The sequence below is a fragment of the Artibeus jamaicensis genome, unplaced genomic scaffold (genome assembly GCF_021234435.1).
Source record: "Artibeus jamaicensis isolate MK-2021 breed Jamaican fruit bat unplaced genomic scaffold, CSHL_Jam_final contig_64, whole genome shotgun sequence".
Taxonomy (NCBI): Eukaryota; Metazoa; Chordata; class Mammalia; order Chiroptera; family Phyllostomidae; genus Artibeus; species Artibeus jamaicensis.
In genome coordinates this window covers 15,093,404-15,115,939 of record NW_026521911.1, presented here as the reverse complement: position 1 = coordinate 15,115,939, position 22,536 = coordinate 15,093,404, and the positions used below count along the sequence as shown (strand labels likewise).

Genomic DNA, 22,536 nt, shown 5'->3' with positions numbered 1-22,536 from the left:
GAGGAAAAAGGGGGAAGCACCGATCATAGATTGCATATGGTGCAATCTTAGGGAAAAAATGAAAATAAATTTTTATTACATGAACATGTCCTTAGGATGTCTGCAGGGAAAATGTAAAGGAATCTACAGTATCTACTAAGGAGGTGTTTGGAGAGTGGGTACACTTTGAAGATTCCTCCTTTAGTTAAGCCAACCTAAGTAATTAAAATTTTGTTCAAAAATAAATAAAAATAAAATAAAATAAAGTGGTTATTCCTGTTTTAATGTTCAAGTTAATATGTTTACAGACAAAGACTGGATGTCTGACTAAAAGAACATCCAAATTAAGAATTCATATGTACACTCAATTCTTGTTATGGTCTATTAACATGTACCAAACACTGAATAAATGAATACTGATCAATGCACCCAGGAGAAATACAGGCTTAAATTGCCAGGAGCTTCTAGTCACATTTTCAACTACTCAATATATGGCCTTGCTTATGTGTGTTCATGCCTAAAAACACCTTATTTCATGTATATTGTTGATTCATTAATATTAAACTCACAGAAAACAGCACTCTACTCATGCCCAAATGCAGCTGATTTTATATAGGTGTTTTCTTTTTTATTATTGTGTAAATCCAGTTGTTCCTATTTCCCCCTTTATTCTCCCTGCCTTAACTGTGCCCCACCTTCCACATTCAATCTTCCCTCTGCCCCCATTTTCTTTGTCCATGGGTCCTTTATACATCTTCCCTGACTTAACTCTTCCCCTTCTTTCCCTCATTGTCCCCTGGCTCCTCCCTTCAGGTGAGTTCTTTATTTTCATGCCTCTGTCAGTTTGTTCTTTATTTTTATGCCTCTGGTTCTATTTTGCTCACTTGTTTGTTTTATTGATTAGGTGCCACTTATAGGTGAGATCACGTGGTATTTGTCTTTCACCAATGGGCTTATTTCATTTAACATAATACTCTCCAGTTCTGACCATGCTGTTGTGAAGGGTAGGAGTTCCTTCTTTCTTTCTTTCTTTCTTTCTTTCTTTCTTTCTTTCTTTCTTTCTTTCTTTCTTTCTTTCTTTCTTTCTTTCTTTTCTTTCTGCTGCATAGTATTCCATTCTATAAATATACGAGTTTCTTGATCTACTCATTTACTGGTGGGTTCTTAGGCTGTTTCCAGCACTTGGCTATTGTAAATAATGCTGCTATGAATATTGGGTGCATAGGTCCTTTTGAATTGGTATTTCAGGATTCTTAGGGTATAATCACAGCAGTGGAATTATCAGGTTGAAAGGCAGTTCCATTTTTTAGTTTTTTGAGCAGTGGTTTTGTGCAGTGACTGTACCAGTCTGCCTTCCCACCAGCAGTGTACTAGGGTTCCCTTTTCTACACTTCCTTGCCAGCACTTGTTGTTTATTGATTTGTTTATGATGGCCATTCTGACTGGTGTGAAATGGTATCTCATTGTGGTTATAATTTGCATTTCTCTGAGGGTTAGTGATGCTGAGCATCTTTTCATATGCTTCTGGGCCTTCTGTATGTCCTCTTTGGAGAACTGTCTGTTCAGGTCCTTTGCCCATTTTTTAATTAGATTGTTTGTCTTCCTGGTATTGACTCATATAAGTTCTTTATATATTATTGAGATTGAACCCTGTTCGAGTATCATTGGCAAGTATATTTTTCCATATGGTTCCCTTTTCATTTTGGTGATGCCTTCTTTAGCCATGCAGAAGCTTTTTAATTTGATGTAGTCTCATTTGTTTATTCTTTTCTTTGTATCCCTTGCTCTAGGGGACATATTGGTGAAAATATTGCTGCATTGGATATCTGAAGTTTTCCTGCCTATGTTTTTCTCCAGGACTTTTCTGTTGTCACAACTTATATTTAAGCCTTTAATTCATCTTGATTTTATTTTTGTGTATAGTGTAAGTTAGAGGTGGAGTTTCAACACATTAACATTATGAAAATTTCCATACTACCCAATTGATTTGTAGATTCAACACAATTTCTATTAAAGTACCAATGACATATTTAACAGTTATAAAACAAACATTTCAAAATGCATATGGAACTATAAATGATCCCAAATAGCCTCAGCAATTCTGAGAAAGAAGTGAAAAGTAAGAGGAATCACAATACCTCGTATCAAACTATATTACAAAGCCACTATAATTGAAACTGTCTGATGTTGGCATAAGAAAAGATACATAAATCAATGAAACAGAATAGAGAGCCCAGAAATAAACCCATGTCTCTGTGGTCAATTAATATTTGACAAATGGAGCAGGTGCATAAAATGAAGAAAAATTGCCTCTTGAACAAATGGTTTTGGGAGAACTGGACAGCTACATGTATATAGGTATTTTCTAAGTAAGGTATATCACAGCCTTTGTGCTTGGGAATTCAATAACAAATCAGTACTATGATTGAGGGTTATTTTGAACAGCAAAATCAACAAAAAACACACAAAAATAAATTTTATCAAGTAGGTAACTCTCCAAATACAAAATCTACATATAATGAGCATTGACTCATTATTAAATAATTGGAAAGAAAATAATGAAATGGATTAGAGGAGATTAATAAAAATACCAACCAGTGAGAAGAGATGAGAAGAGAGAAATTAGGTAGATGGATAGTTGGACAGATGACTGGCTGGTTGGATGGATGAATGGATGGGTGAATAATCTGGTAGATAGCTAGACAGGGAGATAGATCAATTGACTCATAGATCAATAGATAGATACATATATACATACAAACAAACAAAATCTAGAAAAGTGCCCTAAGTGCAGTACATTTTCAGTTTGTTTCCTAATCTTGCTGTCCACCCCCTTTTTTTTTTTTGATCTGGTAAAATATTTGTTACCTAAAGGCATTGAAGTAGTGTAAGAGTCTTGAGAGTCCACACTTTCAATGCAGTAAAAAGCAGTACATAGTAGAAAAGTAAGCTCAAGTTTTTCTTGGGATTTTTGCTTACTTTTAAATTTATTATTATTCCTTACTTACAGATACTCTATGATCTTAACACAAATCTTAAAAACATATTTTTATGAAATTGTAAATATTTAATAATGTAAAGTCAAAATAACACCCTCTAACTTAGCCACCATGGAACTGAAATTGTAGAAATCGGTGTTCATGCTGCCTGTAACTACCAGAACCAGTAAGCAGAGACAAGGATTGCATCATTGTGGGCTCTTTATTCAGATGGCCAGTGATCTGAGAATACAGTGGGTTATGTACCCTAAAAGACTATCTTATGTCTCATCTCAAGCCAACCTTTTTTATAAGGAGAAGAAAAGTGTGGGTAAGGGGTTTGGAATTCAGAGAAAAAGTAGGTAAGGGGTTTGGAATTCAGGGAAAAGTTTAATCAGATGAAAGGTGAAGTCCTACAATTTTCCCACCATTCTTTCATCTGTGGACCAGTGATTCTTTTTTTAAAATTATGTTTTATTGATTATGCTATTACAGTTGTCCCAATTTTTCCCTCAGGCAATCCCCAAACCATTGTTCATGCCCATGTGTCATATGTATAAGTTCTTTGGCTACTTCATTTCTTATACTGCAGTTTACATCCCCATGGCTATTCTGTAACTACCTATTCGTACTTTTTAATCCCCTCACCCCTTCACCCATTCCTTCACACCCCTCTCACATCTGAGTCCTGCGCAGTGAATGTCTTTCCCTGGATCCCAAAGGCTCAGATACCATCTCAGTTCCTTACAGTCCACCTGGGACACAAAGACAAATTGCTTGTTGGTCTCCTGGTATCAGGGTGGGTCTGGTCATCCTGGCTTCTAGAATAATAGCTTTTTATATGCATTAATTACTTTCTACATGCATTAATTACTAACCTTATTAACTGCAAGTTAAAACTAAAATTTTTTCAATTCTTGAGTTCTCCCATCAGAATGAATTTACTTGAGACTTACAGAGCAGATAATCCCCAATAAATTCAAATAGAATAATCCTGCTTTGTCACATACATATTGGAATTTTCCATTTATGCACAAATCCTCTCTGGTTTTTATTTTGCTGTTGAATGAAAATACATGAACCAAAGTTATTTTAAATTCACAACTCTAACTTATAGGCTCCTAATAAAATATAATCTCTGCTTAAAGTTTTAAGTACAGAAAATAGATTTATACTTTTTTTTAAAAAGCTAAAGAACATGATGAAAGATGAATAAATTAACACAATTTGCCTCTGACACTTTTTAATGGAAATATAACCTCCAAAAAGTTTATGAAGACTGGCTTTTAAAATCCCCATTAAACTCAATGAATTCATTGTGAACAGTAAATTGGACCCATTATAATCTTACATTTCTTATGTAATATTCATAATCATAACATTACATGAAAGCAAACTAGTGATAACAGAAGAAGCAATTTAAATGTTCTCTTCCTCTGACAGTGGGTGCTTGACAAGCAAAGCTTCCTGTCCCATTCAAAGTATGCTATGCTTCTCCTCAAATGCCAAGAGACCCACACTCTCATACCAGGGATATAATAAACCCTCCAAAACAGAGGGACAAAATGAAGCAAACAAGCCTACTTCATTTCAACTTGTCAGCTTTAAATAAAGCTTCTGTAGCTGAAAATAAGAATCTTGAGGGAAGATGTGTGAAGTAACAAAATTCAACACTGGAACAAAACATATTGCATTCTTTTTTTTCCAGATCTGCCACAAAAGTTTTTGAAATTTCACCATAGATAAATTTGAATAAAATACCTTCTTGTCAAGGAGGACTTAGAGGAAGAAATAGTTTATTTTGCTTTTTTTTCTCCTCTTCCACCCACTGAGGCCTTAGGAAATATCTCAAGTCGTTTCAAGTCCCTATAGTATCTTCGGAACAACTCTCACTATCAATTTTTAAGTCAGAGTTGATATGGAAAGTTGATGCTGAAAAACAGGAAATCCTTTTGCAGTTATGTTAATTACTTACATAATACTTCTGCTGGCATGGATTTTATATGTAAAATATAGGAACATGCTCTCTGCCTACAAAAATAAAATATAAAGACAAAATGCATTTGAACAATGATAAAAAGAAATTAACATTCCAATAAACATAAATATCTGAATGTCAATAAACAATGATTGTTAATATAAATCCTTTCCTTCATCTTTTCCCCAGTGCCCACTCCCCTTAACCCAACTCCAAACACTCCAACAAGGCATTCTAGAGGCATTCTATTCTTCCACTCAACTCGTTCCATATCCCTTCTCTTCATTGTTTGGGGTTATTTTTTCATTGTTAAATTTTCCCTTGACTCTATCATTCCTGAAAGAGCTACCGCTCCTCTTTAAAGAAAAGGTAGCAGTACTGGGTGGCAGCAGGTACATAGCACAAGTTGTATAAATTCCAGTGGGAGAGAGGATGGGAAAAGTCAGTGTCTTTCCCTTGAATGTCCCAAGGCATGACTAAATTTGATACAAACATCATTTCATGTCTTTTATTTCCAATGTTGCAGCTCATGTATTTTTCTAATAAGCTTAGAATACTTTTCCTTATTCTATTATACTCAAACCATTATAACATGAACTCTCTGATTTCAACTCTTTTAGTGTGCAATTCCTCGATTACTCTGAGTGATCAGTGTACAAAATGATAATAATGTTGAGGAGTATGCACCCTGACACCATGTCTGATGGCACATTGTTAAGATGTTCTTTCAACAACTCTGCTGTAAAACATAATTTCATATGTGTATTTTAAGTGCATTAGAGAAACAGCATGAGATAAGAACAAATGTATGGGCTATGAACTACAAGGACTTCAGCTCAAGGCTCTCATGAATGTTCATAATAGCAAGTTTTTTAACCTCTCTATAATTCACTTGTGAAATAGAAGGAAGGGAGGGAGGGAGGAAAGGTAATGTGTCATGGGACAGTTAAATTAATAATAAGCATGTTTTAGAAATACATTTTGTGATCATTATAATAATTACTATACAGAAAAAATGTATTCAAAGTTACCTTGACCTCGCTATAAAATGTTCAATAAATGGTTGAATGGTGATATTATATAGCTTCCAGACATACACTGTATTTTGCAACCAGTAAAATTCTGCCAAAACATTAGGTTATTCCCTGCAATTTAAGCTAAGTGGGCTTGGTGCCTTCTAGTACTCTTAGACCCAAAATTTCCACTGTGTTTTACATTTTTTATTCTAACAAGCTGCTATCTCAGAAATTATGTAGTTGTCATGCAGGACCATGGTGTGGCCTGAAGTAGCTATTTAGTGACATCTTTTCAGAAGGAAAGCCAATGGATTCATTTTCTTAGGAGATATCTTTTCTAAACTGAAGGGTTTTCTGTTTCCCCACAGTGATGGATGGGCTGACAGGTATGATGTAACAGATGGATATCAGAGAGAAGCTGTTGGTGGAATCACAATCAAACTCCAGTCTCCTGATGTCAAGTGGTTTGATGATTATTATCTGAAGCTCCGGCCAGAAACAAACCTCCGAAACCCTTGGTTTCAAGAATTTTGGCAGCATCGTTTTCAGTGTCGCCTGGAAGGGTTTGCACAGGAGAACAGCAAATACAACAAGACCTGCAACAGTAAGCATATTTATTGTTTCATTTAAAGTGAGTAAGTCTGAGACTCCAATTTGAGTAAACGGTGTCGTGGGGGATAGCTGCTGTGATGTGTTAGAGAAGAGGGCTTTTATATAAACTGAGTATTGCTACATATAGTGATAAACAGGTTTTATTCTCATATTAGAGCAGTGTCTACTCTATTGAGATTTAAAATGATTAGACTATTTATATTTATGCCATTCAAGAAATTGTCACTATGCTAAAAGGGTGATGTAAGCTTCACAGGAGGATGTTCTTGGCATCCTCAGAGGCAACTACATACTGCTCTTTGATTATCTTTACTAGTTAGTGCATTGTGAGGCACACAGTAAGGTTTTTATACATATCCGAAGAATGAGTAAGTGAAGGCTGAAGAACAGAGCCAATTTCTACTTGCACCAATAAACCACAAAATAGTCGCAGGGAAGCGCTATACATAATTATGATGTTTCAAGACAGAACATGGACAGAGCTATTCATTCAGTCATTCAACTAGTATTTATAAAGTGCAAAATATTGCTTTAGTTGTAAGGGCACCAAGATAAGGAAAACTAATTCCTGTCTTCAAGGGCTTTAGTGTATTTTAAGGGAGATAGTTATGCCAACAAAAATTTCAGTTCAACATTGTCATTGCTATAGGGTTAAACAAAATATTTGTTATTATTATTTGTAGCACATCCAAAAGGAATCTTGACTCTAATAACTAGGTAGGACCAATATTTTCAATGCCTGAAAGGGTTATTGTTTGTTAAAATTGGTAAGGGACTTGTTGGTACTGACTTACCCCACACTGAGTACCAGGAACCCTGTATGTATTTGCACAGGAGTAAAATGTTTTAGTTGGTGATGTAGGTGCCTTCATCCATGATGCTGGAACACATGAGCATACTGGGGTAGTAGGCTTGAAATCCTGGCCCATGAACTAATGCCATTCCCCAAGAAAGTTGCCACATGCCAGCACCAAAATGAGGAAAATAGGAATAATGTAGTAAGTTTTCTTCTAATGCCTTTTCCTCTGAGTTTATGTCAGTCCTATGTTTTTTTGCATCAGTTCATTTTTTATGAAATGGTGGAGATAGTAAATTATAATTTGTGCTTGTTTTTAAATGTCAGTGCTTAGTAAAATAAAAACTTAGCCTTATATCAGTTCCTGTTTGGGCGGAGGAGAAGAGACAGAGGCTGGAGGGTGGATAGCGTCCTGGTCAACGAAACCCGGAAACAGTAGAAGCACAGTGTGAGACTAGGTTTGCTTCTCTCCCACTTTCCATATCCTGCTGCCTCTTGTCCAAAATCTTCAAATGCATATTGATTTACTGTGCTTTTATCCTTTACTTTCATGAAAAAAATGTATATGAATAAATGGCATTGTGATTTATTTTCACAATTTCAATTTTATAACCGTCACCGTATCTTTCACAGTTCAATTTCTGAAGGACCCAGACTTTTTTTCTCTTTTGAGATTTGGGTGCTATGCCTGTGTTCCCATTCCATGATTATGTAAAAATTCCTATCTGTAGCTGCATTGTAGGAGTTATAAAGAGCAACCTGTACATCTGATCTCATCTCTAGTTCCTCTTTACTGAGGAGTTACTGACAACCCCTAACCACTGTGATTAGATAATTTTTTCAGTTGGTCTTTCCCCTCTTTTGTACTAATGTTCTTCTTGTCCCACTCCTTTTTGTTAGAAGTGTCTTCCACTGGAAATAGTTCTTTGTTTCTTTTACTCTTTTTTTTTGTCCTACTGGAGGTCATATTTAATATAGTCTTGAAAAGCTCATTCATTGATTTCCATGGAAACATTACTTCTACACAAATGTTTTATGAAATCCTCCCTTTCATCCAGTTGCTGTAGCTCTCTGTCCCTCCCAAGAGCACTCTGATGTGACCTCTCTGTTCTGAATGTGTCCCTTACTCCAGTACTGGAAAGCACTCAGTAGCCCTCACCCTTTGGAGTCTTAGCTGACACCAGATGTCATTTCATATATGAACATGGACACATGTGTAATATCTCTATTATTCTTCTCCATGAGGGAAGTGATATTATCCTTATTTTAAAGCTAACAAAACCAAGGTTTACAGAGACAAAATAACTTGTTCAAGGTCATATTGCTATTAATTACTAAGACTGAGAATTAAATGCAGATTTGTCTAGAGTTCAAGCAATATACTCCACTAAAAAGGTAGAGTATTATAATTTTTAAAATATCCCCATCAAATTTGCAGTATGTAATCATTAATATATAGGTCAAAGATACCAAAAGTAAAAATAAGTCTTAAAGTTATTTGTGTATGACTATAGACTGTAATAATTGACACTCAAATATTCATTAATCTCTACTTTTGACCTTATTTCCTAATTTTTTCAAATGTCCTTTTAGCATCTCAATCCCCATCTGCAAAGAGACCCCAGGTAGTTTATCAATATCTATAACACTGCTGCATATGTATAGCATCTCCCTAAATACTAATGTCCTTAAACTCTTTCATCAGGGAGTGTGCGTAAAACAATTTTTGAGTTAGAATGATAAGAAATATTAGAAGTTTATAATTTATTTCAGACAAGAAAGCTTCACCTTATTCACTGTTCATAGTAACTGAAACTTAATAGATAGTTCAAAAGCAAAATGTCTTTACCCAAAGACTAGAAATACCCATAGATTCTTAGGAGCTTCTTGGAAGGCAAAGTATAATAGCTAAGAGAGACATCTAAATCTAACAGTCAAGACCTATCAGTAGCTTTATAAAGAATAAAGTATTAAAAAGCTCAGTAACCAAAATGTTACAGAAAACTCCTAATCTTGAGTAAGTAACAAAGCTATGCTGGAAATAGATCAACTCTTAGAAATTAATTCTGTACTAATTAAAAGGAAGTAAGTGATTTTTTATCTAGATGGAAAGAAAACCAATGTGACAAATAACCACAAAATGTTAATGGAAAAAACCACGAATACTACCATAGTACAATTTTCCAAGTATAATTTATTTTACTTCAGAATGATTTATTTATGAGTTATAACAACACCTAGCTGACAGTCTTTTATATAGTGTCTTCCAATTCCTCACTAAAGTATCAATGAATACATCAATAACAAAAACAGAGAGAAAACAAAAGAAAACCCATATAACAACAATCTTGCTAAAAATGACAGCCATCAAAACATCAACGCCAAAAGGACTTCCAGTAAATAGCCATAACACCTATGAAGTCAGAAAAAATGTTGGTAGTCTTATTTCACAACACGTGTGCATGTGACCCTCCCCAGCACGTGCCCCCATGAGTAAAAAAGTTAAGTGTGAAAAAAGAAAACTGAAGAGATGAAAGAAACTATTGTATGGGGGTATTTTCTCAGGAAAAAAAAATGATAAGAGTATATGACAATAGTCTGGGACTATGGGGTAGTTTTTCTTGAATAAAAATTGTGAAGTCTTTGTGTTAAAAATCATAAACAAAGTTAAAAGCAAAAAAGGTGGCATAAAAAGCAATCTAAATATTGACTTTCTTATAATAAAATCTTTTGCAACATTGTAATATAAATATTTAAAAAGAAATAAATGTATAACGGATGTAGTGGCAGATGCTCCATAGAAAATGAGAAATAAGTAATAAACAAGAAAAATTTTATTTTCCTTGTTAATTATAAAACTGAAAATATCTCTTTTTATCTTTCTATACATTCTAAAATGAAGATAAGTTATTTTTTATTTAAAGAAAAAGCACTTCACACAATTATTTTAGGACCCACCCCACACACACACATTTTTAAGGGAGACACTTTCACTTATGTGTGGTACATATGTGTGTGTTGTCATGGAAACATATATATATATTTCAGATGTATAGGTATATGTGTACATATATATAAAAATGAGTCTTATATATATATATATATATATAAAACAAATCTCAAGTGTACAGCTTGATAAGATTTACATTTATACATCTCTGTAACTGTCACCCAAAGCAACATCAGCAAGTTGCTTCATGCCCAATCATAATCAATAGCATGCCTCATTAATATGAATTTTTTCATTGTTCATTAGTACTCCCTCTCCTGCTGCATTATAAAAATGGAATCTTATGCTATTTACTTGTTTGTGTCTAGCCTATTCCCCTCAATAGAATGTTGTGGGACTCACCCCTGTTTTTTCATGTAGCAGTTTATTTTTTTATTGCTGTGTAGTGTTCCTTTGTATGCATGTCAGAATTTATCAGTTCTCCTATGGATAGACACTGAATTATTTATAGTTTTAAGTATTATACATAAAGCTTTTGTGAAGTTTATTGTATGTATATCCTGGCAGACATATATCCTAATTCCTGTTATATGTATACCTAGTAGTGGAATTGCTAGTTCATAGGCGAAGCGTATGTTTAGATTTAGTAGTTAATGTCAACCAGTGTTTCAAAGTGGCTGTACTAATTTACATACTTAACTGACAGTTTAAGCTGCTCTGCACCCTTGTCAATATTTGTGGGGGTTTTTTATTTTAAACATTCTATGAGTGTGTGGTAGTATATTATAATTTTGACTGGCATTTATATTGTATATTATAAGGTTAAGCTTCTTTTCATATGTTTATCGAAAATTTGGGCATATTTTTTCATAAAGTGTTCAAGTCTTCCACATTTCTTTGAATTGATTACCTTTAGAATATCTATTTTAAGAGTTCCTAATGTACAGAGGATATGAGTCCTTTGTTAGATCTATGTATCATGAACATTGCCCAACTGAAACAAGGCTTATTACTATTTCCTATTTCTCTCATTTGCTATTTGTTTTATGTTGTCCAATTTGTTCTTTCACTTTTTATTCCTCCTTCTTTACTGCCTTCTTTTGGATTAATTCAAATTTTGTAATATTCTATTTTACCACCTGTCTCAACATTTTTGTTTCATCTCTTAGAATAATTAGTTCATTTAGAGTTTTTAGTAGAAATTGCTAAACAAATTCTTAACGTAATACAAACTATTCTAGGTTAATTTCTTGCTTATATTCAAGAATCCTGCTTATAATTAAGTTAATTTGCCCCATCATACCTCTTTTGCTGTTGCCATATAACTTACTTGTATGCATCTATGTGTTATATATATATATATATACAGAGCTCTTCTCCAGAGCTCTGTCAGGGTATTTGCTAAAAACGGTCACCAGTGTCCAGGACTGTTCATTACTTTTACCTGTGAGTCTTTCAGCCTGAAGAATTTCCTTGAGCATCTCTTATAATGTAGGTCTACTGCCGACAAAATACATCAGCTTCTCTTCCCCTGGGAGGATTTCACTTTATTATACTTTTAGTTTTGAAGGATCTACTCACTGAGTATAGCATTCTATATTGGCAGGTTTTCTTTTGCTTAGTTTTATTTTAATTTTTTAGTTTTTTTTCTTTAAAAATAGCACTCCCTATTTATTTTCTGAGATTCCATGATTTCACTGGGGAGTTAGCCATAATTCTTGATGTTGTTTTCCTGATGGTAATATGTCTTTTTACTTAGCTTTTAAATTATACATATATATTAGTTTTTAGCTGACTATGCTGATAATAGGAATGCATTCTCCTGCATATTTCTTTCTCTCAGGGTTACCAGAGCTTTCCAAACCTGTGCATTAAAGATTCAGATCAGTTTTGGAAAAAATCCACAGAAATTATTTCCTAACTCATTCCTTCTGCCATATTTCTGTTTGCTCCTTCTGGGACCCATTTACACCATTGTGAGATTGTTTTATTGAGTCCTGGATGTGAGTTTTTCTCTGGGCTCTTCACATCTTTTTTTTCTGTGTCCTCAGTTTCACTCTTTTCTATTACTCTGTTTTCAATTTTACTAATCATGTCTTCTCCTAGGTCCAGTTTGCTGTTAACCAGAATAAGTGGTACTTAATGCCTGATATGGTGCTTTACACTCTCAGAGTGCCAGTGTGATTCTTGTTGCAGTTTTCAATTTTATGTTAAAGTTCTCCTTCTCATACTTTTCTTTTTTTTGTTTTTCTTTCTTTTTTTAAAATATATGTTATTGATTATGCCATTACAGTTGTCCTAGTTCCCCCTTCATTCCCCTCCACCCTGCGCACCCCTCCCCCATCATTCCCCCCTTTAGTTTATGACCACATGTCTCAAGTTCTTTAGATTCTATATTTCCCCTACTATTCTTGCCCTCCCCCCCATCTATTTTCTACCTACCATCTATGCTACTTATTTTCTGTACCTTCTCCCCCTTTCTTCTCCCACTCCCCTGTTGCTAACCCTCCATGTGTTCTTCATTTCTGTGGTTCACTCCTGATCTAGCTGTCCTCTCAGTTTACTTTTGTCTTAGGTGTGGTTGTTGACAACTGTGAGTTTGCTGTCCTTTCACTGTTCAACTTTTTTATCTTCTTTTTCTTAGGTAAGTCCCTTTAACATTTCATATAATAAGGGCTTGGTGATGATGAACTCCTTGAATTTGATCTTATCCAAGAAGCACTTTATCTGCCTTTCCATTCTAAATGAAAGCTTTGCTGGATAGATCAATCTTGGTTGTAGATCTTTGGATTTCATGACTTGAAATACTTCTTTCCAGCCCCTTCTTGCCTGTAAGGTCTCTTTTGAGAAATCCACTGACAGTCTAATGGGAACTCCTTTGTAGATGACTATCCCCTTATCTCATGTTGCTTCTAGGATTCTCTCCTTCGTTTTACTCTTGGCTAATGTAATGATGATGTGCCTTGGTGTGTTACTTCTTGGGTTCAACTTCTTTGGTCCAACTTCTTTGGGACTCTCCAAGCTTCCTGGATTTCCTGGAAGTCTATTTCCTTTGCCAGATTGAGGAAGTTCTCCCTTATTATTTGTTCAAATAAGTTTCCACTTGTTGCTGTTCCTCTTCCCCTTCTGATACCCCTATAATTTGGATGTTGGAACATTTAAAGATGTCCTGGAGGTTTCTAAGCCTCTCCTCCTTTTTTTGAATTCTTGTTTCTTCATCCTTTTCTGTTTGGTCATTTTTTTCTTTCTTCTGGTCCACTCCCTTGATTTGAGTCCCAGTTTCCTTTCCATCACTGTTGGTTTCCTGTGCATTTCCCTTCATTTCAATTAGTTTAGCCTTCGTATGTTTCTCTAATTTGTGACTAAAATCAACCAGTTCTGTGAGTATCCTGATCACCAGTGTTTTGAACTGTGCATCTGAAAGTTTGGCTGTTTCTTTATTGCTTAGAGTTATGGGCTCTGGGGCTTTGAGTTCTTCTTGAGCCATAATGTCTTGCTCTGTTCGTGCCTGTTACATATGAGGAGCGGATCCTTAGGTGTTCACTAGGGAGGGGCCACCCAGGTCCCTGGGTTGTGACGCTGTATGTGGGGGTGGGGTCAGAGAGGGACAATAGCGGTCCCTTCTGCTGCTTTCCACCACTGGGGCCTGCGCAGTCCGTCTCCCTGCTCACTCTTTTGCCGGTTTATCTGCCAAGGAATGTGTGACCGCGGCCAGCCCTCAGTGGGTCCGCTGCCTTGCGCCCTCAGTGGGTCCACTCGCTACTACTCCACACCTAGGATCCACCCTCTGCTGCCTGCATGCCCAGGTTCGTGCGCTCGGGTTGGTCCAGTGGATCTTTCCTGCCTGACCCCGCTCTGCTGCTGGCTCTGTCCCTCTTACTGGTCTGGCTGAATGGTTTGTTGTTGTCAGACTTCCGTATAGTTCAATTTTCTGTGGTTTGGCTGTGTTTTTGTTGCTAAAACTTTGTTGTTTTTAAACTTGGTTGTGCGAGAAGACACAATGTTTCCACCTATGCCTCCATCTTGGTGGAAGTCCCTCATGCATTTTTTTCAATCCCATGCTTTGTTTCCTTGAACATATTCATTATAGTTATTTTAATGTCCTTTCTTTCTAATTCTAATATTCAGATCTTTGATCATTCTACTTCTATTAACTGATTTTTCTTAGCTATTGATCATATTTTATACTTTCTGACACATGTGCAATATATTTTCTTTTATGCCAGTGAGTTGAAAATCACCATAAGGACTGAATCTTACTTTATATTCCCCTGAGTGCTAGTTTGCCTTTTCTAGGTTCAAACATATTAAGATTAGGTAGTTTGTAGCATAAGATAGCAGCAGTCAACCTCTGGTTAAATATCTTTAATGGATAATTAGCATGGGATTTTAATTGAGAGTCTAGTTATTATATTCCCTGCCCTGAATGACTTAACTCAATCAGATTTTTACTATTTCTCAGCTTTGCTCTCCAGCCTCCTACACCACAGTGTTTCTAAGTTCGGCATGTATCTTGAGAAAAAAAGCTCACTGAAGTTTGAGCAGTAGCCATTCTTCAAATGGAACTTTTCTTCCAAATGATAAAAAACAATGGGAGCCTTCAGTCTTTCTCTTCCAAATCTTGAGCCTCTCATGAAGCATCCAGAATCAGGAACTGAATCAAGAGGGGGAAATGATTATCATGCATTTACGGCTCCTGGAGTGTATACACAGATATAGCAGCTCATTTCAATATTGAAAAGTGTTCCTGATTTCTCTCTTTTCCAGCAGTGTTATATACAATAATTTATGTCCTTTCCCAGAACCTCACAATATGACTACTAGAAATAACACCATTGAGGATGTAATTAGGTGAGAATAGGGCGTACTGAAGATGAAATCTTAATTCAATATGACTGATATCTTTGTGCAAAGAGAAATGACACAATAACAGAGAGACACACAGGGAAACTGCCATGGGATGACACAAGGCAGACACTGGAACGACACAGCAGAAAGACAAGGACTGCCAAAGATTAACAGTGGTACCACCAGGAGCCGGAAAGAGGCATGGAAGGATTCCGCCCACAGTCCCTGGAGAGGTGTGGCCCTGCTGCCCCCTGGTTTTGGACCTCTAGCATCCAGGAGTAGGAGAGAATAAATTGGTTGTTTTAAGCCACCTTGTTTGTGGGACTTTCTTATGGTAACCCTAGGAAACCAATGTCTCTCCCTTTAGGCCAAGCTAGGTCATTCATTACCTGGGTCCAGAACCTTCAGATACCCTCAGATAATACAACAGCTGGTAACACCTGCCTACTTTTGCACATTTCCCATCTGTTAGTTCATTTTCTTTGTTGTTTTTATACAGCTACACTTCTTTAAGTTTTTTTTAACTTTTGCATTTCTTTGGCCTTTTGAAGTGATACAGAAAAAGAATTTTCATGTGTTTTCTTTTTCATCCTGCCTAACACTAGAAGTCCCTCTGTCACTCTTTAGTCTCATCACCCCTTGCAATCCGCAGTTTGATGTGTAAATAAAGCCTGTCATTTCTTGTTAATTCTGGTTTTGTTTTTAAGCACTTAAAACCTTAAATCAAAATACTACTATAGCCCTCATGCGTTTTCACCATGCTGAAGTGTTAAAATCCATGTTTATGTAGTATTAACAGTGAGCCTGATTTTGGTTAAGTTTTACTTAAATTGCACAATCATTTTAGAGTTAAATTAATAATAATAAATTAAAAGTACTAGGAATATAATTTAATTTTTCCAATTTGGCATTTAAATTACATAGTAATAAAAGATACAAGGAATTTAATTAATACTGTTTTCTAATAACTGCATGATCGTCTATTTTCTAACCAATTTAAGGACCCATTTTTTTTTACAGTTATACCCAGTCATCCACTGATGTTCAGTTACTTTCTCCTTTCTATGAATTCTCCTTGTCACACATATTAACTTCCAGAGGTGCCTTTTATGACAACACACAAGCATCCTCACCTGTATGACCTAAAGGCACCTGAAATTTTGTATCTAAAACTAACCTCATTGTAACTTCTATTACCACAGCCTCCAACTTCAAGTTCCTCCTTTTAGAATCTCCAGTTTAAGTAAATGACTCACTTATCTACCCTGTCTCCTAAGGTGTAGGAGTAACTGAACCGCATATAGTACTCATTAAAAGGCTGTGAATTCTACTGTCTGAACAAGTTCACATCTGTTCCCTCCTTTTCTTACTGCCTAAGTTCAAATATTTATACTGTTGCTGAGACTTAGCACTTCATTATCTCTCACTTCAAGTATCAGAATAATTTTCCTGTTTAATCTTCCTTTTGATACCAGCTTCTTTCTCCTCCATTTATACTGGAAATTGTCCCAAAGGTGTTCATCTAAAGTATGAATCTCATCATGTTACCCCCATTCTTAAAAGTCTTCCTTGGTTCTCCAATGTCTACAAAAAGGAATACCAACTGTTTCACTCCAATTAAAACTCTTTAAATTCAGCATTTGAATTTACATCTTCTGTTCCTTAACCCCATGAAATCTGTGCTCCAGCCACTTCACAGATTGTGTTCCTTTACAGTGACATGCCATTTAGTTCCCCAATGCTTTTGCACATGCTAAATCTTGTTCAGTGAAAGGCCTACCTCAAGATAGTTGTCAGTTCCCCTGAGCTTACATTCTCATGCTTTCTAATACCTCATTTACCAATCTCAGAGAAACTCTATTTCTCTAACATTTCACTTCCTATGCCTTTTGTCTTCTTTTTGTCACATACCAATCCAGATACTGAATGCAAATCCTATTCTTCCTTTATTTTGATGCCAACATGTAACCACTCACAGATGCTTCTCTTCCCTTTCTGTGGCGACAGGTTTCCAGCTAGTGGTGTCCACGTGAGGACCTGAGGCGGGTTAGTTAAAGGATACTTCCTTATGCATCACATCACAATTTTTCTATCATCTTGTTTGCATTTAAAATGCACATTAGTGATTCAGCTATGATTCAAAAACACTTCATCATTTCTGAAAACATGACTAAAAAAGCCAAGAGCAGTGCATTGAGAGGAAATAATGGTCTGGGTAAGAGTAGCTGGACCCTAAGAAAAGTATCATAAATTAAAATAAAGGAAGTTCCACAGCAAACCCCTAGATTATAGACTCTTCATCCTCATTCAATATTAACATTTCTGAGACTGAATTTGGAAAGAAAATTAATCCAGATTCCATGAGTATATATATTGAGACTATCATATTCTGTATCCATTTTTTAGAGTCATAAGGTACATTAATATGTTAGAAAAAGACAAATCCTGTTGTAAAAATGTTTTAATACCCTTCTTTTATCCAGCATCTTTTTGTTTCTGTTTTACTATGAACTCAGTCTTCTTATGTTAACACTGATTATCACCATACTTTAGGGAAGACTATACCAGAACAATATTAATAACTATACATTATAGGAAAAATGATCACATTATCCTAGTGTATGTGGTGAAATCTGCTGAACAAAAGCCCATTTCTACGTTTTTATATCAGCCAAAGAATTAAGTTAATTAGAATTTGATGTGACAGTTTGACTTAATACAATTCTTGGATTGTTTTACATTTTGATACTTTTCATTGCCAGAAGGAAAATTTTTCTGCATCTTAAAATCTGCTTTAAAGAAATGAAACACAAAGGCAGATCAAGCTCCCAGACACTAACATATCAAGTTTTTTAAAAAATGTAATCTGTCACATTTTTTCTTTTAATTCCAGAGTTTAAGAAATGGGAATGATTATCCATAAAAGTAAGTGGTGGTGTGTGTAATTTCCCATGATGAATATCCACCCACAGAAAGTACTCAGTGAGATGCCCAAGAGAAAGCCCTTGCATTAGAATCTGAAAAGTTTCCAAAATTCTTAAGACACTAGATTGGAACCCAAGATACATTAAAGATATTTAAAATAAACTAAAGGGACAGCTGACAAGCTTGCTGAATCAACCACTGGAGGCATACAGATGCAATGTGGAAAGCACTGGATTTACCCTGGCTTGTGTGGCTCAGCTGGTTGCAGCATCATCCTGTAAACCGATTACAGTCTCAGGGCACATGCCTGATTGTGGATGAATGTTTCTCACTTTCTCATTGATGTTTCTCTCCCTCTCCTTCTCCTTCCCTTCCCCCCTCTCTAAAATTGATGTGTTTCCTCAGGCAAGGATTTTTTTTTAAAAATCATTGAATTTAGACCCAGAAAAATCTATGTTAAAAACTCAACCCGTTACAACCACTGGGTGTCTCTGAGTCTCAGTTTTCTTGTGTGTGAGATGGGGATAATAGTTAAAAATAATACCTAGCTCTCAAGAGTCTAGTAAGGCTTCAGTATGCTGATGAATGGGAAGACAAAGATCAGATGGGAAAATGCCTACCTTCAACAAATATAAACTAATAGAAGCTGAATTTACTCTCCTTCTTGAAATAACAAGAACAAAACAGGACAAAATGTATAAAACACAGTTTCAAGGCATTGAACATCAAGCAATGAATGACAGTTATTCTCAAGATACAGGACATAAATGAGGCGAGCCCTCCAAGTTAAGGAGATGGCATTACGAGTTCAGAGAAACCAAGAAGTTTTCAGAGTTCAGGAACAAAGGAAAAAGCTGTGTGAAAAGAGGACTCTGGAGATCTACAGAAGTTCCCTCTAGAGCAGCATTTTCAACCCATTGCCACAAGAATTTTAAAAACATGCAATACCTTACTATTTCTCAGGGCTGCTGACCTCTTTTCCCTTAGATTGTCAAATATATGAATGACAACAGGCAACCCAACAATGGCCATCCAGTGTGAATGACCTGTCTTGAATCATAAATATATAGGTCATATAATAGTGTTCCATCTTATTGGTCACAGGACATAATAATGTTACATCTGATTGGTTAATTGTTGGTACCAGAAATCCTTATATATTGTATAAGTATAGGCACCTGATTTTTTTTTTAAAGCCGTTTGGGAGCAAAAGTATAGGTAATTACCATTATCATTTTCTTGTGTGTAAAGCAATCAAAATTATACCTAAGTTTTTATGTCAGATCAGCAAAGAATGCATTTTTTTGATGTCCTGTAGAATTTTTGTCATTAGCTTATGTGTGCCATGAGATGAAAAAGATTTAAAATTACTGCACTAGAATAGTCAGCTATGTGTTGGTGTCTACATGCATTTGGAGCCTGGAACTGAACCACCCTGAAGGATTAGAGTCAACAATACTCTTGGCACCAATATGGGACAAGGAACAGTGTCTATCCCCAGCAGCGAGATGGAAAAACTTTTAATTCAGAGGATTAAAACACTTAAGGGAAATTTTAAAGCATTAACTGACTATATTAGAAAGGGGGGAAAAATTCACATCAATGTCTAAAGACATACCTTAAGAAGTTTGGAAAATAAGAGAAAATTAAACCTGAAGTAAGTAGAAGAAGCAAAATAATAGATCAGAATGAAAATTAATGAAATATAAAACAGGAACATAATAGAGAACAACAATGAAAGTAAAGTCTGGTTATTTTAATAAATCAATAAAATTGAAAAAACATATTGATCAGGAAAAGGAAGAAAACATAAATTGCTAATATCAAGAATGGTAAGTTCCTTAAACATTTCACATAATAAGGGCTTGGTGATGATGAACTCCTTGAATTTGGTCTTATTTGAGAAGCACTTTTTCTCTTCTTCCATTCTAAATGAAAACTTTGCTGGATAGAGCAATGTTGGTTGTAGGTCTTTGGTTTTCATGACTTGGAATACCTCTTTCCAGCTCCTTCTTGCCTGTAAGGTCTCTTTTGAGAAATCCACTGAAAAAGAAGATAAAAAGATGAACAGTGAAAGGACAGCAAACTCACAGTTATCAACAACCACACCTAAAACAAAAGCAAATTAAGAGGACAGCTAAATCAGGAGTGAACCATAGAAATGAAGATCACGTGGAGGATTAGCAACAGGGGAGTGGGAGAAGGAGAAGGGGGGAGAAGGTACAGAAAATAAGTAGCATTGACAGTAGATAGAAAATAGATAGTGGGGAGGGTAAGAATAGTAGGGGAAATACAGAATCTAAAGAACTTGAGATACGTGTTCATGAACTAAAGGGCGGAATGGTAAGGGAGGGGTGTGCAGGGTGGAGGGGAACGGAGGGGGGAATAGAACAAATGTAATTCCATAATCAATAAAAAATGTTAAAAAATAAAGAAAAATAAAATAAAAGAATGAGAGATGTAACATCAGCACAGAGTCTACAGATAGGAATAAAATTAAATATTTAAAAATAACTTTATTGAATAAATTTATCAATTTAAATGAAATGGAGAAATTTCTTGAAATGTGTAAATGACCAAAGTTCACTGATAAGCAGACAACCTGAATAGTCCAATATCTGTTAAAGAAATTAAATTTGTACTTAAACACTTTCCCACAAAGAAAACTCCAGAGCAGATGGTTTCACGGGTGAATTGCTACCAAATAATTAAGGAAGAACTGATGAAAATTTTACATAAAATCTACCAGAAAACGAAAGAGGCAGGACTACTTCCCAATTCAGTCAATGATGTAAACATTACCCTGATATTAAAACCAAACCAAAACATCACAAGTAAAGAAAATTGAAGATCAATATGCCTCATGAACATTGATGTAAATATTTTAAAGAAAGTTTTAGTAAATCATACCCAACAATATTTTTTAATTTATTTATTTACTTATTTTTTAGAGAGGGGAAGAGAGAGAAAGAGAGGGAGAGTAAAAATGTGCGGTTGCCTCTTGTATGCCCCGTACTGGGGACCTAGCCCACAACCCAGGCATGTGCCCTAGACTGGGAATCAAACCGGTAACCTTTTGATTCACAGGCCAGCATTCAATCACTGAGCCATAATAGCCAAGGCCCCAATAATATTTTTAACATATACTATATCATGACTAAGGAGGATTTACCCCAAATGTAAGGTTGACTTAATATTCAGTAATTGATCAGCATAATCTACTATACTAAAAAACTTATAAAATTGTTAAATATGTCAAAATCTAATATTAATTTCTCATAAAATTCTCAGCCAACTAGGTATAGACTAACCATCCTCCACATAATAAGATGTCCCCTTGTGATCAGGCAAGAAGGTTGCCTCTTACCACCAGAGGTTTTAGTCAGTAAAATATATAACATCAGCTAAAGAAATAAAAGGCACTGAGATTTGACATGATAGAATAAAACCGTCTTTATTAACAAATGCCATGATTGCCTATTTAGAATATCTAATGGTATGTACAAGAGTTCCAGTGAGTTTATTAAGTTTGTAGTATGTCATATTAATGTTAGAGATTTATTGTATTTTATATTAGTAGTAAAAATTAGAAAACAAAATTAAAATATTACCATTTAAAATAATATTAAAATATTAAATAGTGCTAAGTCTGGCAATAAATAGGATCTCTTTATGCTGAAAACTATAAAACATTGCTCAGAAAACTGAAGATATAAATAAATGGAGAGATATACTGTGGGTACGTACTAGAATACTCAATAGCGTTAACAGTATTGATCCTCCCAGAGTTCATCTATAGAGTTGAAGAAGAACAATCAACATCCTAGAATTCTTTTTTAAATCGAAATGGACAAACAAATCTTAAAATTTATATGGAATGCAAATTACCTAGAATACTCAAAATAACTCTGAAAAGGAAGAATAAATTTGGTGTATTATCACTACATGATCTTCAAGACTGTCTAAAACTAGTAATCAAAACAGCATGGTATCGGCATAAAGATAGACAAATAGATCAATAAAACAAAACAGGAAATTCGGAAACATACCCACATGTATATGGAAAACTGATTTTGACGAACATGCACAAGCAATTCAGTGTAGAAAAGATAGGCTTTTTAGCAGATGGCACTAGAAAATTTGGATTGCCATAGGTCCAATGGATTACTCATCAACAGAAAGCAGTGAACTGTTGATATACCTAACAATGTAGCAAATCTCAAAATATTTATGCTGAGTGACAAATTGGGGAAAGAAAGAGTACATGCTGCATAACTCATTTTCTTAGAAACTTTAGAAAATGCAAAATAATCTACAGTGAAAGACAGCATCAGCTGTTTCCTATGGATGGGAGGGACTAAAAGATCCATGGGAAACCACAACAGAATGGACACATTCATTATCCTGATTGTTGTAATGGTTTCACAAAGGTATCCATATATGAAAACTTAAGT

General features: G+C 35.2%; 1 protein-coding gene across 3 annotated transcripts in view; it reads left to right on the top strand.

Annotated features, from left to right (window-relative positions):
- Nucleotides 1–22,536, top strand: part of GRM5 (glutamate metabotropic receptor 5) — a 447,694-nt gene that overhangs the window by 317,567 nt on the left and 107,591 nt on the right. For all 3 annotated transcript variants that reach the window (XM_037137610.2, XM_037137609.2, XM_037137608.2), the window contains exon 3: nucleotides 6,320–6,555. In XM_037137610.2, coding sequence (XP_036993505.1) covers nucleotides 6,320–6,555 — 236 coding nt within the window. The remainder of the gene's footprint in view (nucleotides 1–6,319; nucleotides 6,556–22,536) is intronic.